The sequence below is a fragment of the Juglans microcarpa x Juglans regia genome, chromosome 5S (genome assembly GCF_004785595.1).
Source record: "Juglans microcarpa x Juglans regia isolate MS1-56 chromosome 5S, Jm3101_v1.0, whole genome shotgun sequence".
Classification (NCBI taxonomy): domain Eukaryota; kingdom Viridiplantae; phylum Streptophyta; class Magnoliopsida; order Fagales; family Juglandaceae; genus Juglans; species Juglans microcarpa x Juglans regia.
In genome coordinates, this window is record NC_054603.1 from 20,385,362 (window position 1) to 20,402,545 (window position 17,184).

The 17,184-nt window shown below is 39.5% G+C and overlaps 2 protein-coding genes and 1 pseudogene across 2 annotated transcripts; all 3 read right to left on the bottom strand.

Moving 5' to 3' along the window:
• Positions 1–3,667: 3,667 nt before the first annotated feature.
• On the bottom strand, positions 3,668–4,309 carry LOC121267181 (annotated as a pseudogene).
• A 3,879-nt stretch (positions 4,310–8,188) lies between these two features.
• Positions 8,189–9,659, bottom strand: LOC121267182. Its single transcript, XM_041171043.1, has 5 exons — positions 9,494–9,659; positions 9,177–9,386; positions 8,965–9,057; positions 8,715–8,810; positions 8,189–8,599 (listed from the first exon to the last, which is right to left on the bottom strand). Exons 1-5 carry the CDS (start codon positions 9,602–9,604, stop codon positions 8,189–8,191), a joined length of 921 nt encoding a protein of 306 aa, XP_041026977.1. The 5' UTR covers positions 9,605–9,659.
• Positions 9,660–9,673: 14 nt separating this feature from the next.
• Positions 9,674–14,441, bottom strand: LOC121267183. Its single transcript, XM_041171044.1, has 8 exons — positions 12,659–14,441; positions 12,279–12,565; positions 11,932–12,179; positions 11,691–11,778; positions 10,757–11,580; positions 10,353–10,407; positions 10,018–10,155; positions 9,674–9,763 (listed from the first exon to the last, which is right to left on the bottom strand). Exons 1-8 carry the CDS (start codon positions 14,439–14,441, stop codon positions 9,674–9,676), a joined length of 3,513 nt encoding a protein of 1,170 aa, XP_041026978.1.
• Between the last annotated feature and the right edge of the window lie 2,743 nt (positions 14,442–17,184).

The window sequence follows — 17,184 nt, forward strand, 5'->3', positions numbered from 1 at the left end:
TGGGCTTGACTGCATAGAGTCCGCACGAAGCTTGGCCGAGTAGTCAAGCGACCTGCCCACCTATTCGGGCGCCTAGGAGGTCGGGCGATCCCCGATCTTTATTGAACAGGGTGCAAGTGCGAAGCTTGACTAAGGTGGGAGATAGGATTGATCGCGTAGAGTGCAACGTAGCTCGGCTAGGGCGGGGATGAACTTGACCACATGAGGTGAGAGCGCAGAGCTCAAGTGTGGCGAGAATTGTGCTCGGCGGCGCAAGAAGCACGTAGCTCGGTGGTGCGTCTATATATATTCTTGTCATTTTTTGGAAAGTGTATGTTCGCCTGGCGTTTCCGTTTTCAATTTTATTGGTGTTGAAATTTGTATGGAGTAACCAATGCAAAGTGGTTAGAGGGCCCGTTGACCCCCAGGGTCCACCTTAGGCTGTTGCTGAGCCCGCAATGAGTGTAAGGACTCGACTTCTTTGTTGAAATGGGGTCGACGAGTTTAGGGACTTGACCTTAACCCGTAGTGAGTTTAGGGATTCGACTTCTTTGTTGAATGGGGGGTCGGTAAGTCTAGGGACTTGGCCTTACCCTGCAGCGAGTTTAGGCACTCGGCCTTACCCCACAACGAGTCTAAGGACTCGACTTCGTTGGTCGCGAGGCCTTGATGAGGGCTTGGGATCTAGTGCTCGGCCTTGACCCCACTATGAGTGTAGGGACTTGGCCCACCCCACGGCGAGCTTAGGGAGTCGACTTAAAATGTTCAACGGGGGGTTGGCGAGTCCAGGAACTTGGCCTTATGCCACATCGAGTCTAAGGACTTGACTGATTTGTTCGTGAGGCCTTGAAGAGGGCCCGAGATCTGGTGCCCAGCCTTGACCCGACAACTAGTTTAGGGACTCGTCTTTTATGGTTCCAAACCTTGACGACAAAGAGTTTGAGGCAAACATCCTAGCATTCTCATTCATCACATAAGTTTACAATTTTCATACAAAGTATTGCTCTATGTCTCGACACATAGTATTTCTTCAGGTGGATGGTGTTCTAAGGGTGGGGGAACTCGAGTCCCTAGCTATCCTTAAGGCAATAGGAGCCGGGTCAGTTGCTTGCAGTTACTACATACGGGCCTTCCCACCGTGGCCCAGCTTCCCTTCTTCCTGGGTAGTTACTCTATTCTGTCTCAGCACTAAGTCACCGACCCTGAAGGAGCACGGCCTGACCAATTTGTTAAAGTATTGATCTACCTTTCGCTTGTTACATGCCATTCGTATTGCCACCTCTTCCCTTCTCCCTTCCAGAAGATCTAGCCCCTCGGCTAGCCTCTCGTTGTTCGCGTCCGGGTCGAAGTGATGTATATGGAATGTGGGCACTTCGACTTACACAGGAATTGTTGCTTCGTTGCTGTAAGTGAGGGCGAAGGGCATCTCCTCAGTGGGGGTCCGAATAGTCGTTCGGTATGCCCATAGTATACTTGGGAGTTCTTCGGCCCATGCTCCTTTGTGTGCCCCGAGCTTCTTCTTGAGGGTGGAGAGGAATGTTTTATTGGTGGCCCCAGACTAGCTATTGGCTTGCGGGTATCCTGGCGAGGACTACTTCACCTTGATTCCGAGCTTTGCGCACCACTCCTGGTAATGTGTGCAATTGATCTGTCTTTTGTTGTCCTGTATGAAGCTTTGCGGTATGCAGAATCGGCAAACTACTGACTTCCACAGGAACTTTGTGATGGCTCAGGAGGTGATGCTCACGAGGGCCTCTACTTCGGCCCACTTTGTGAAGTAATTGACCGCTGATAAGTGTGATTTTTATATGATTTTTATTACTCTTTTGTTTATGAAAAGTGTCATTTTTCCTTCAAAACTATTGATTTTATTTTATATCTATATATTTTTCTTTATTTTCTAGGATTTGAAGGAATGAGAAGATTTAGTGCAAAAGGAGAGGATTTTGGTACAAAAGAAGAAACTACAGATTTAGACTGATAAGAGGCAGCAACATCTGAAGAGAGCCGAGGAGATTTAGGTGAAGAGACTCGCGACCAAACTCGCGACCAGAAGACGCGACCAGAAGGTGCGACCAAAATTGGCCACAAGCATTAGGTGATAAGCGAGAGATTTTACCTCCTAGGCGCAAAGACTTGGCGCAAGGCTCTGGGCAACTAGATTGGGTGACTAGTCTAAACGACCAACTTAAGCAACCAACCTAAATGACATTGTGGACAACAAATAGCAAAGGCGAGCAGCTTTACCACTTGGTAGGCTGACGAGAGGAGTCTTTCATCTCGGTCAAAAACCTTACATCGTGGCCATTGGGCGAGGAGACCAGTTATATTCAGTGCACACGACATCTACCCGGTGGGACCCTTTTGAGTTCCGCAATCAACTTGCTGATTATGAAATCCTCCCGAGCTCTACAATTCAAATCACATATCACTGAATCTTCCATTTTATGAATGATGTGTTCCAGATTCTTGGGATAATTTTTTTTTTATGTTAACATCTATCTTTAGAAACTATTTTCCAGAGTTTTAGGCTATATTTTAGCCGCATTTATCTTGTTTCATGATTTGGGTTTTGACATCTATTTAATCCCGTCTTGTGGGATGAATATGGGGAGTCTTGAGTTTTAGAGTCTGAGTTCTATTCCAGAGTTTATTCTTTAAGTTTCTTTCAAGGAGGCATATCTAGAGGGTAGAGCCGAGAGCCGCATGCTTCATCAACCAATTCCAACGAAGAATACTAGTTTTATTCTTGTTCTTTTCAATTTCATTATGAACTGATTTTATTTTCTAGAGTTTTGATGTAGTTTAGCATTGAACACACAATTTATATTCCAAGTTATTTTATTTTCAATATTTCTATAATTGAGTGTTTATTTCTTATTCTTAGTGCTTGTAATTTTCTAGCTAACTGTTATTCGATCTATTGAATCGCAATGAGACCGAGAGGTGATTTGTGATTAAAGCTCTAGGATTAAGCACCATTAGTTGAGCGAAAGTAGAGATGCTTTACCAAAATTAGTGTGATTTTCAAGAAAAATCCAAATAACTTAATGAGTCTCTAATTAGTTAAATTCACATAGAGATATGGAGTTATTAGTTGGAGATATTTTTGATATTGTTCGAGAGAAAATATTGAATAGTTAAGGGATTTTTATCATTAACTTGGGATAATTGGAATTCTATAACGAGGAAGAATAAATTGTGTGGGATTTGTTAGGTGAAATCAAACGCTCTACATCTATTCTTATTATCTTCAAAATCTTAGTTTTAATGCTCTTGTCTTCAATTTAATTTAAATAATTCATTCTTCAAATTTCGGTTTTCCAAATAGTAATTAATTTAGTAAATTTCAATACTCAATAGCATAATTATTCCTTGTGAGTTCGATATATATTTTCTTTAAAACACTTTACTACTTGTTACAATTCTGTGCATTTGCAGATCATATTTTATGCGAACAACTACCACGACCACGAACTTGGTCCCTCCTCTGGCCGTTGGGAATGGGCCGATTAGATCCAAAGGCCCTACTGAGTGAAAGGCCATGGAGCCGTGATCAATGTTAGCTCCTCTAGTGGGCAGTGTGGCACCGGCCCATGCTCTTGACACTTAAGGGTATTTTTTCTTGAAATCCACTGCATCCTTGTGGGAACGGGGCCTCGTTATTATTACGTGACAGTACTACTATGCTACTTGTCCCATTAAAGGACCGGAATCATGCCTGAAAGAGTACCTACTACTACTAGGGTTACTTTGAACTAGTAATTAAGGTTGTTGATGAGATACAAGGCATTGCTTGTCAGCCTGGCAACTTCCAATATACGTTTTCTGACCTTGTTCTTCACCTTTTCGCTTATTTCTTGGCCTTCCTCAAACCCATCCAAGCACGTATTCTCATCCGTTAAGGCCGCGCTCACCCAAGTCTTAATGTTGGACATCTGGAATTCCTTATCCCAACCGCTTAATTTGTCCATGGCATCCAGGGATTCTCGGAGCTCATCAATGGAGTTTTTAATGTTCACGACGCAGTCCTTAATAACTGCAGTCTCAGAACTCGTCAATGATCCCTTCTGCTTCAGTTGTTTCGATACTATGGAGGATGCATTCTGGGATTTGCTTTGATTTTGGAGGCATAGGAGGAGAGGGACGTGTAGCATAATTGTGGGTATGTGGTTGAATTGCAGGATGTGATGATGTAATTTTCGTAGGTTTGGCTGGTATTGGTGGTGGCTAAGACTGCTTGAAGCGTCGACACGAATAGATCAAGAGTTAGAAGCATCATGAAAACATGGTATGAGAGTGGATGTCTAGGAGTGTTGTTGGCTGCCATCTCTCTTTAATTCTCTCTTTTTTCTATGCACTCATGATTAATTTTGTGGAGGAGCCCAATATATATAGGATGGAGAGCTGTAGGCCAGGAGCTGGCCGCTACGGTGATCATGATCATGCTGTAGAAAAGATCAATAGGAAATGATCAAAACGATATATACTCTAGAAGAATATAATAAGTGAATAGAAGAAAGTTTAAGTACGTAAAAAGGGGGTACGTAATTTCAGAATTAGGCCGGCGTCCAAGGAATAAATCAATCACATGTTGGTATTTGCATACCAAAAGGAATATTTGTAGGTCAGCACGACACGACGATGTCAACCAGCTAGCTTACTAGGTACGTACGTCTTGATTATCCAATTCTCATTGATCATCGTGCTCTGCACATCACTGAAATTAATGGTATTAATAATATTATAATAATGTTCTGTAGTTGAACATATTATATTATGCATACATTGATTATATAATGTTATTATTCAAGTCAACCATAATTTGATGTAATTAAGTCAACCATGGCTAGCTGTTTGTATAATTGATATTTATATGGTTTGATAACCCGACACTACAAGGTTCAACAATTTTGCCAGCGATTATGTATCGCTGGCTATACACAACAAATCGCTGGCATATGTATATCCCAGCGATTTTTAAATTGCTGACAAATCGCCGGTATTAACGCCCCACTTTAGATCTACTGCAACGGAAACCAAAACTCGCTGCCATATATTAATATTCCGGCGAATTTTTTTTCGCTGCTGATTACAAATTAATCGCCGCTAATTCAATATAGGATTCTGTCATTAAACGCTGCGATAGATTATTAGCAGCATTTACTATTCGCCGCTAAAAATGATTTTCTCGCTGCCAAATATATTTGCCAGCCACTCCACAAAATCGCCGCAATGAGAAAATCGCCGTATATTACCATATAGCAGCGATTAATTATCGCTGGTTTTATTAATAAGCGGCGATTTTTTATATTTACCATATTATTCATAGTATTTCGCAGCGATATAATATTCGCTGCTAAATACTATTATACAGCGAGGTTTCACTCGCTGCGAATTGGTTTTCAAATCGGTAATATATGGCGGCGATATATTAAATCGCCGCCATATATTTAGAGGCAGCGAGTTTCCAAGATCGCTGGCAAATACATTCTGGTATATAAATTTATTTGCGGCGAATATTTAGTCGCCGGTATTGATATTTAGTAGCGATTTTTACATCGCTGGGTTAGGAGATTTAAGTGTCAGTTTATAGCGGTGAGTAAAAATTCGCCGCTAAATGCACTTAATTCGCCGCTAAACCTGGATTCGTGTTTAAATTTCTTGGGCTTCATTTTCTTTCTAAGCCTGGTTTTTAGTTGTTCCTAAATGCACCATTCATAATCCAAACTCATTCATTCAAGTTGCTAATCAATATAACATGCGTAATAAATACATAAAGTTCCATCCAAGCCTATCAACAAAATCCAAACTCATATGTATTACAATGGGGTGGTGTATTAATGTATTCTCATATACAAACTGAGCTTTTATCCTTAATAATAAATAAGCATCACAATCATCCAAAGGATTAGTACCAAATCATTGGTTGCAGGAAGAATTACACTTGATCAATCAGGCCGTTACATGGGCACCAGACACAGCACAACAGAAGACATTAGGAAACCTGGCCAAGGTCATAGCTGAAAGATATCCACCATAACTCCACCCATACAACCCAATATGGCCAACTTTATCAAGCCCTCGTTTAAATGTGGGGTGCGGCTCCAGTCAGCTGATCATCAGCATCAATCTGGCCAGCCTTGTATTTTAAAGAGCATTCATTAAGCCCACGTCGAGCAGTTCCTCTATTGTCCATCTGTACAAATGGTAAGAATATATAAAAAATCATGAGCATTACGCCTATCAATTTTTCAAAATAAGTAGTATGATGTTGGATAAGACCTGCTCGAGAAGCAGGTAGAAGATAGCTTTTATCAATATGTTCGACAAAATGAGTGGAGTATCCACTATCCACTCCAGACTTATGTTTGACACCTCAAACATGTTTGACACCTCAAAACATGTGAAGGAAAAGATACATGTGCAGACACCTACTTAAGCCTAAAAGTTCAAGTATATAGAAGGGACCTGATCATGTATCAACCCTTTTACTTTAAAATTGTGCAACTCAACACTCACATATGTACCATAACAAGGTCAATAGACCTGGAAAGAAAAACAACTTAAACCAGAAAATCTATGGAAAATCTAGCTAATACTACCGCTCTTTATTATATGATAGATAAAGCCGAAGGAAACTTTTAGAACTGAGCATTACAACAAAAATCTTAAAATTGACTGAAAAAACTAAAATCAAATATCAATCAACAAAAGCTAAATTCATCACGTCGATTCAACATTTGCAGTAGTTTTCCAGCCCAACTTTCTGCATCCGATGCTAAGCATGCAGAACACAATAATATATCACTACAAGAAAGGAAGTAGAACCCAACATACCTCATCAAATTCCATCTGAAAGAACAATCGTGCCCTGCTGCAGCAATGCCTCCAATCTTTCTTTTTTGAAATCTGAAAGTCCAGCTCCGTTGCTGTTGCTAAATAAAGAGCGGTAGTATACTTCATAGGCTCAACTGATCCATTCCCTACGACCTCCTCACATTTTCTTCCAAAATAGTTGGATGTTTGGGAAGCAGAAGGGAGAAAAGCATCATCAGACGATAAAAGCTCCATTACTTGTTGTGTATAGAAACCAAAGTACATATTAATACTTGCATGGTGTTCAGCTCTAGCAACCATCCCCTTTGAAGCTTTTGACATAACAAGGAAAGCCACTGCTACACATGACAACTGAAGTTTAATGAGAAACTAGATGATAATTTGTCAAGGAAGAGGCCCAATGGCACCCCTTCCTCTTAAAAATGAAAAATAGTAGAATATGCATTAATGTGAGAAATATTAAAGGGAAATTGCAACGCCTTACAATAGCCGTCACAGTAACACTCCTACTTAGCAAACCATAACAAATTGTACATAAAATTATAGATTACCATGATTGCTATTCCAATCAATTTTATTATAATCCAATAATTCTCTATACACCCAAACCATAGCATCAATACACCACAATATGGTCCAACCCTCAAAGCCTTTTAAGCTATACAGATTCTATTATGTTATTACACAAATGGTCAGCTCAATGAGAGAGAGAGAGAGAGAGAGAGAGAGAGATCAGTGCAAAAGTAGTCATATTTACTAGAATTTCCAAAGCGACAAAGCTAGTTAAGAACCAAATGATTAACTGTAGAGGATCAATGTCATTTTACACGGGAAAAAAATAAAACACAAGTTGTAAGTAAACTTTTACAGAGCAGGGAAAAGGTGTCGGAACTTACTCTCTCTCTAGCCTTAAGCTTCTCTTCCAACACAAGTAATTCCAAGATCCTTCATCTCAAGGAAGCTTCTCAGAATGTCAGCCTTCTGTGATTCAAATTAACAAAAAAAAAAAAAAAAGGAATTATGTATAAAACCATCAATGAATTATTCATCGGGTTTGGGAAACAAAGTTGCTAGAAATATATTTAACACTTCACTTGTACAAGTACATTTTATGGTGGATAACTCCAAATGATACTAACCTCATTTGCAGACCATGAGAGATCCAAGAGATCCCCGGTGTAGACATAGATCCAAGATTTATATAAATATATATAATACTATATATATATTTATATCATATAGCCCAGTGTCGTATAAAGTAAGTACAAAAACCACCCAAATGGAAAACACGTCGACACCCTTGACTCCTCATGCCTCCCCGGTGTCACAAAAAACCACCCAAAAAATGTGCCCTTTTATGAGAAGCCCCTTATGGGCCGGGGGAATCGTTACACTGAGTCTGTCGAATTGACTCAGTGAACGACGGGAAAGCCCTAAAGAAAGACTGCATCACTTTGTCATTTTCTATCTGATGCTCCCTCAGCTCCCGCATCTCTGTCCTCATTTCATCCAGCTGACTCTTGTAAGCTTCAGCATCCTTCTTATATTGCTCAGCATCCTTCTTATATTGTTCAGCATCTTTCTTGTGCTTTTCAGCCTCAGACATGTATTGTTGCATTTGAACTTTGTCACGTTGTCTACTTGACTCGGGGATGACCATTTCCCCAAGTCCCCGTGCATATCCAGGTCGATGGCCAAGAACCTCCCTAGAGACAGTCGCTGCTGCCTCATCACTACGTTGCTCTGGTCCTAGGCCATCCAACCTACCTTGCATCTCCTTCTGCACATTGAGAAAGCAACGATTATTAACAAATAATCAGCTAGTGCTATATTAATGATTTTACTACCGTATAGAAAGAAACATAGATCCCAACGGCTGTTTCTGCACTACTCACATAAGTACTTTCTGTAGCATCTGTGACAAATGCATTCTTTTTCTTCGACCAACGCGTCTCTTTGTAGAAGTCGACCAAATTCTCATTCTCATTGCGCTGTCATGTGTATGAACCATTTGACATTTGAACAACAAAAGCTATGAGTAACCACCTTTAGTGATAGTAAAGTAATATTGTCACTAAAATCTCCAAGTAAAGTGCATTTTCACTATTCTATTGAAATGAAAAGATTGTTTTCCCTTAGACATACCTTTTGCTCAGGTAATCGGACGAATGATTTACGTCCTGATGTGTGATTAATGGCCTGTTTGTTTCGGTTCTCCCGATTTTGAGCTGAAATTTTCTGTCATACACAATAGGGAACAATTACTTATAATAGACAAACAGATTTTCCACCACAATATTTAGACATATTAAATATATACATATTATATGGTTGTATGTAAGAAAGACTATCTGTACCTTGAAGGCATCGCTGCCCCACCTTTCACACAACTTCACCCATACAATGGGGTCCACCAGACTAGTTCCATTAGCCAACGCTTCTGCGTGGCTTCCATAGGATTCATAAATCTTGTGCAAGTCATGGTGGAAGGAGTTGAAGCGCTTACGTAAGGCCTTTGTCACCGTCAATCGGTGGTTTTCGCGATCCCAGTCCAACACAAAGTCACTCTATATAAGGCAGCATGCAAACAATCAATGTGTCATCTCGTTATTTAGGCGATGATTATACTACATAAACAACACCCCAAACAAGGACAATTAAATTTTTTACTTACCCGAACACGGTCAATGAGCTCCTCTTTAATCGCTGGTGGGACATCCGACCAACGCTTGTAACTCATGTCACAGTATTGTTTCACAATCCACGATACTCGTGTTGTGAACATAGAAGCGTGTTCACAACATGGGGCTGTCTCACCATCGTTTATCTTCAACTGCACTTTCCCCGTTCTTCCTTAGCTTGTCAAAGAAAATGCATCTAGATGGCCCACGAGTTCGTCTCCTTTGTTCTTGCGTTCCTTCGGTCTCCATTGGGGCATCTGCAGCTGTATTTTAAGGTACAATATATTAGTATTTTAAAGTGTAATGTGGAATATTCACACTTAATAACACATACAAACATGCGAATGCTTTCAAAATTAAAGTATTGGAAAAATATGCACCAGTTTGTTCTCCAGTAGGTGATTGTTCCCCAGCAGTATTTGGTTGGGGTTCTTGAATATATTGTACCGCGTGAGTTGGCATAACGCATGGTGGGGGCTTGGGGGCTGTGTTGAGTCATCCGAGGAGGATTGATTACACTCCTCCGTGCTATGATGTGAAGATAATTTCGCACCGCGTGGTCGACAATGACGACCTGAGTATGGGATATAACGCCTTCCACCTCGAAGACCTCGAAGTCTGCCTCCACCTCTTGAACTGGGTCCCGGCTGATTACCTGCACGAGTACAAGTTAATAACATAGTGGGATAAAATTGATGCCCTAATTGATACAAAATAATCTCAATATGCACAGACAGGTTCGTAAACAAGCAAATTTATCTACCATTTTCAGTTACTTTTAGGTAGACTAACCCTTACACTATGAGACTTTAAATAGATAAACGAATAACTGAGAGTCGGCCGTATATATACCTTGATACGGCATAGTGCATCCCAGTTCACACAGCCTCCCAATATTGAACGTAACCTGAAGCAAATTAAATCACATGTTAGATACTATTTAATTTAGGTATAGATGTTGTAAAACTTGAATACTACTCTCAAGATTGTTTGCTACTTGCATAATAAGAAAATATGAGTTTGCATAATAAGTAGTTCGAGCCAGGTAAAATGATTTTCTTCATGGTAGTAAGAAAATAAATCAAAACATATATTTCACCCAAACACATATTGAACTATCTATATACACATACCAATTTCAAAGTCAATCTCATATTGTCAGATGTCTATATACACATGGAAATTTCGAACAAGAATTCTAATATCTCAACCTTAAATGAACGAAGTTCCTGGGTTATATTTATAGGTCGCCAGACTCATCAGATGTTGTGTGCCCATCCTCATCTGAATGTTCCCCCTCATTTGTTGATAGGTCCTCTTCATCTGAATATTCCCCCTCACTGGCCGCATTTCCAGACTCAGAAGTGATCATGTTATCATTAATAAAGCCTGTTGAATCTATGCATTGACCAACCGGATCCATGATTTCTCGTGCATCTACATGGCTAGGTAGTATATCAGGCCTATTCAGTTGAGTTGCCACTTGATCTGTGTTATCACACTGCACTGGTTCATAATAATATGATGGCTCATCTTCTTGATCGGCATCAGGAGTACTTGATTCCCCATCAAGTACTTCAAGAACTCTCGGCCGTGGCGGAATGTTGTATACATTCCTATTTGCATAGCTCTGCATAACACCCCAATTCCCTTTCGCCCTTAAATCTCTTATGTAGAAACATTGATCAGCCTGACTCGCCAACACGAATGGTTCATCCTTATACCAAGTCCTGTTCATGTTGACACTAATCATATGGTCATCGACCCGCACCCCTCGTTTTCGATCACCAACATCAAACCAATCGCATTCAAACAGGTACACCCGACGCCACTCCATGTAGCGTAACTCTACAATATTATTAATAACTCCATAGAAGTCCAAATTATTTGTGGCCTCATCACCAGTTACCACCACTCCAGAATTTTGTGTACGACGGCGAAGTTCACGCTGTTTCGTATGAAACCTTTTTCCATGTATTATGCAAGCAGCATATGTTGCAACCCAACGGTCAGGCCCGCAAGCTAACGCGTATAGATCGGCGGACACATCAAGTGTATACGAGGTACGATGTTCCTGGATCTATATATTTAAAAAAGCAAATTTCATAACGTTTATTTTCGATTAGATCCAAATCATATAAAATGAAAGCTATAGCAGCACATCTTAGATAGGAATGGATAAGAACTTACACGTTGCTTAAACCAAGTTGGGAACTCAGTTTGGTGCGTGCGCTCGATGCAATCTGGGTGTTGAACCTTACATTTCTCGTAGTGTTCCCTGCATTTGGTGCATCGAGGCGAAGCAACATATTGAAGTTAGATGGTATTGGGTTCATCCCAAATTGTATAGAATGAAAGATGATTTTTAAGTAGACTCGTTAATGCTTACTCTATATAAGGTCCAATCTCCGCACAATTATTGAGCACGTACCAGATGGCTGCCCTAAATAGTTTATCCTCTAATTGCACGTTCGAAGGCATACCCAAGGGACGAACTTTCTGGTTGAAAATTTTGAACCCATCTAACGTTTCCTCTTCGTCAGCATCAATGTTGCGGTCCGGTCGGCTAAACCTCGTCTCAATATCTTTGAGATACATGGAGCAGAATGTCAAGCATTCGGTGTGAATGTAAGCCTCGGCTATTGAACCTTCTGGGCGGGCTTTATTCTTAACATACCGCTTGAATTTGCCGAGATACCTCTCAAATGGGTACATCCACCTATATTGTACTGGACCCCCAAGTCTGGCCTCACGGGGTAAATGGAAAGCTAGGTGGACCATAACATCGAAAAAGGAAGGAAGGAATATCATCTCCAGTTTGCATAGAATGGTGACAACATCAGTTTGGAGTTGGGCCAGGCGGTTGACATCGAGTGTTCGAGCGCACAACTCTTTGAAGAAAGTACCAAGTTCAGTCAAAGCCAAGCCAATGTCACTTCTTAAATACCCCCCAGCAGCAATAGGGAGTAGTCTTTGAAGGAAAACGTGACAGTCATGGCTTTTCAACCCTGAGATTTTGCAGTCACGTCGAGATACACAGTTCGAGATATTGGAAGCGAACCCATCTGGAAATTTGATATCAGACAACCGCTAACAAAATTTATTCCTTTGCTCGACGTTTAATGTGTACTGTGCATGTGGTATTGTTACACGATCACCATGCCATATCAAGTGTAATTCTTTTCTATAGCCCAAAAGCTCTAAGTCACGCCTTGAATTGATGTTATCCTTACTTTTCCCTGGACTGTTCATTAAAGTGAATAAGATGTTGTCGGCAATATTCTTCTCAATATGCATAACATCTAAATTATGCCGAAGTCGAACTGTTGACCAATAAGGTAACACGAAGAATATGCTACACTTTGTCCAGTTCAGCTCTTCAGCAGTGTGTTTTTTCTTCCTATGAGATTTGCCAAACTGAACATCCCCAATCATCTGCAATTGATTTTGAATCTCTTCAGGACCAAATTCCCTTGGTGGCATGCGATGATCTTCTCTACCGTTGAACAACCATTTCCTCCTTCTCCATATGTGATCTGGGGGTAAGAAACGACGATGTCCCATGTAACAATATTTTCGGCCATATTTCAACCAATTAGAGTCTGTGTCTGCATTGCAAGACGGACAAGCCAATTTTCCCTTTGTTGACCAGCCAGACAGATTCCCGTAGGCAGGAAAATCGTTGATTGTCCACAATAAGGCAGCATGCAACATAAACGTCTCCTTAGTTGAGGCATCATATGTAGGTACCCCATCTATCCAAAATTCAAGCAGTTCATCGATCAACGGCTGCAAGTATACATCAATCTCATTCCCTGGTGACCTTGGGCCAGGAATAATCAGAGATGTTATGAAGAATTGGTCTTTCATGCATGACCACGGCGGCAAGTTATAGGGGACAAGGATCACTGGCCAAATGCTATGAGGTTTAGCCAAGTTGTTGAATGGAGTGAAGCCATCACTTGCCAGACCGAGCCTAACATTGCGAGGATCTGAAGCGAACCAGCCATGATCTTCATCAAATTTCTTCCAGCACTCAGAGTCGGCCGGATGTCTCATACAACTATCTTCTTTCGTCTGTTGCTCTTTGTGCCATCGCATATCACCTGCTATCTTTGCAGACATGAAGAGACGCTGCAATCTCGGTTTCAAAGGAAAGTGACGCAACACTTTTTGAGGTACCGCGCGCTGTCCGTGTGTATTTGGTATCCACCTCGAAGCCTTACATACAGGGCATTCATTAAGAGCTGCATTTTCCTTCCAAAATAAGATGCAGTCGTTGGGGCACGCATGGATTTTGTGGTATTTGAAGCCCAAACCGCGCTCCAAAGACCTTGACTCCTCATATGATTGTGGCAATAGGGCATCAGGAAAGGCAGACCTCAACAAATCAAGTAGAATGTCAAATGACTTAATTGACCACCCACCGATTGATTTGATGTGTAACAACTTGACCACGAATGACAGTTTTGAAAATTTTGTACACCCATCAAATAACGGACGTCGGGCATCCTCTAGTAGTTGCTGGAAAGATGGTGAATCTACCGTCTCTAGTGGCCTGTTTGCCGCAGGAGTGCTATCTTGGGGCGCATCATCGAAGGTGCCTGCCCGGATGTCATCCAACATATCCTGTATGTCATCTATGTAATCGTCTTCTTGGTTGATATCATCATCAATATCTTCATCACTCATGTTCCATGTTGTATCCTCCTCCCCATGAAATATCCACTGCGTGTAATTTGGGTTGATCCCTTTCATAAACAAATGAGTTTCTACCTCAAATATAGGCAGCCACAGATTGTTAAGGCATGCACGACATGGACACCGGATGCGATCCCTTCCACTTGCATGGTTTCGTGCTTGTGTGAGGAAATATTTAACGCCTTCGGCGTATGCAGGTGATACAAGCCTATCGGGGTCATTCATCCAACTTTTGTCCATCTGAAGCACGATATGGGAGGGGAAGAAAGTTAGTTAAGCATGGCAACCTCTACAACTATGCAAATGTACCAAAGAAGTTTAAGTGTTCAGGAATTTTAATGAAGCACCAATGAAGAACCCAAGTTCACAATATTTTAACTCCATTAAGGGACTTCTTGATTGGGTAGTCATGATATGGTTAGTAGTCATGATTTTCTCATCTCATATAGGGACTTTGAATCTGGTCTTATATATTAGATCATATGCAAGGGGAAGCTACACTCAACTGTGCTCTTTGATATGTACATAAAGTTTTGCTTAGTGCTTTTAATCTTCTAGTATATATATAATATATATATATATAGAAAGTATTAGGATATATGGAAGTACTCACGTCTGCATTATAGTCACAAAAGAACTGGCATAAATAGGACTACTCCCCCATATATAAGACTACATAAAATCTTACATATTTTTCATTTGCTGGCTGTTCAGTGTTGAAACTCCCAACTAGACAGAACGTGTATAGTAACATAATGGAAAATGATTATATAACACTATGTAAAGTTGGCTTAATACATGATTAAGTCACAGAACTGGCATAAAGTTACTTTGTATTTAAAGTATTTCTCTATGGAAGAAATCATATTTAGGTGGGAGTCGTGGGACTCATTTTCCTGGTTTTTACTGGAGGTAGAAACAAGAAGGCTAGGTGCACGAAATTTAAGCAAAAGTAAGAAGCTGCATGCCAGTGCATGCATGAGTCATAGTCCAGTCAAATATTGCAATTCAATATTCCCATGGAGTCTTCATTTATTATAGTTGTTGTCATTAAGTTGCTGTTCTTTAAACAACTTTCATAAGCATTAGATGATCAGGCCAATATTTTGGTCTTTTGCGCCTTGATCTTTAATTATGTTCTTGGTCAAGCCAATATTTGCAATTCCATTTAATGTCTTATAGCATTCTCATTGAATTGGCAAAATACAAATTTAAATTTTAGCTAATATCACTCAGAGTTTGTCGGTGTCTATTCCATTCAAATCTAATCCCTATATTGGATTTACTCTCTATATGATTAAAAAATAAAAATAATTTAATAGTTTTTTTATTGAATACCTATTTTTATCACATTTTGTAGTTCTACCAATTAAGATTTAATTTAATTATATTCTAATTAAATTAAATCTTAATATTCTAATTAATATTAACTAATTAATATATTTTTATCACATATTATATTTAATAATAATAAATTAAAGGTATTTTCTTAATTACGAAAAGCACCTACATATTTGGTGAGAGGAGTGAGAAATGAATTATATAGTGTTTGGCTAAGTTACTATACGAAAAACAATTTAGTGAGTTACTTTAATTAGGTCCATAAATTTATCCAAACATGCTTAATTCAATGTAGGGTGTTTTAAATGTCTTGTTAGCTAAATTTAGTTGAAGTTAGATTTTATCCAAACCAATGAGGATGTTCTAATTAAGTGGCCAGTACTTGACAGGTTGAATGACATGACTACACCTTACCAAATATAAGATTCAACTTTCTTTTTGGAATTCAATGAAAAAAAATTTTACAAACTATAATGCTATCGGTAGATTCGGTACAACAAAGTCTAAAGCTGGAATTTCTATGCTCCCCAGTCATTTATAAATCCATTTTTATGACTGTACGCATTTAAATATCACAATATTATAAATGGAAAATAAATAGTATCGATGGCTTTTTGTTACGTACTCTATTAGGCAATAGAAATATACACATGATCAAGATATCCAGCAGCAGATCAGGGTCCCAAAATTAGCAGCATCACACAGAGTACACCAACCAAAAACCAACTAGCAACACCTATATATGGACCAAGCACCTAGCTAATCGAGTACATGATACATATCAAGATCTTTTCAAGTATTTATCTAAATTTGAAGATCGGAAAAAACATAGATATACAATTTATCTTACGTGTCTATCTTTTCCCTCTTCTACATAAAAAATCAAGGAAACCAGAAATTAATATATCCATTTCCCAACATCGATCAATCATTAGCTCCTAATGATTGGTTGTAGGGGAGAAAAAGGAAGCCAAAAAAATAAATGATAATACTAAATAAATTATAATTTAAATATGGGGGCCATATAAACATGAAAATATCCTTAAATTAATCTGCTCTCTTACCAATTGAGCATAGGATCAATGTCCATATATATATAAAGTCTATATTCATATATATATATATATATGAATATAGACTTTATAATTGAGTAATAGGATATGATCGATTTTCATATATGGGGGGGTCTACCAAGCCTATATAATGAGATGAACTACACAAAAAAGCTTGAAGATGTATTCAATATATTAATATTTCATGAATAACATGAGGGGCCAAGGTCTTATAAGTCGGTGACAAAGTTAGGGAATCACATCCAAATGATTATTAATTGGATCACCCTACGTACCAAGAGAGAGGGGAGAGAGAACTCTTTGGAGTATTGAAGATGTATTTATCTATGATGCTGACAGCTGGACACAGTAACGCTAGTTGTACGTGGGTCCCAAGTATATAGTGGTTCGGATGATGGCTGTTACATGGAAGGAATCTAGTGGCTCTTTGTCTCTATATATATGTTAGTGAAAATGGGACAAATACCAGTCCAAACTGACAAGGTTTTCGTCCATGATCATGATGTCAAGAACCAAAAATCAGTCTATTAAGTAATATCTAAACAGAATATGGGTAGAACCAAATATAT

Coding starts and splice junctions, on each gene's coding strand:
- LOC121267182 (XM_041171043.1), bottom strand. CDS start 9,604: ATGTTCACAACACGAGTATCGTGGATTGTGAAACAATACTGTGACATG. Junction 9,387..9,493: donor AGCTCATTGACCGTGTTCGG/GTAAGTAAAAAA, acceptor TGCCTTATATAG/AGTGACTTTGTGTTGGACTG. Junction 9,058..9,176: donor GGGGCAGCGATGCCTTCAAG/GTACAGATAGTC, acceptor TGTGTATGACAG/AAAATTTCAGCTCAAAATCG.
- LOC121267183 (XM_041171044.1), bottom strand. CDS start 14,441: ATGGACAAAAGTTGGATGAATGACCCCGATAGGCTTGTATCACCTGCA. Junction 12,180..12,278: donor CTTCCTTTTTCGATGTTATG/GTCCACCTAGCT, acceptor GGCAAATTCAAG/CGGTATGTTAAGAATAAAGC. Junction 9,764..10,017: donor ACATCATAGCACGGAGGAGT/GTAATCAATCCT, acceptor CTTAAAATACAG/CTGCAGATGCCCCAATGGAG.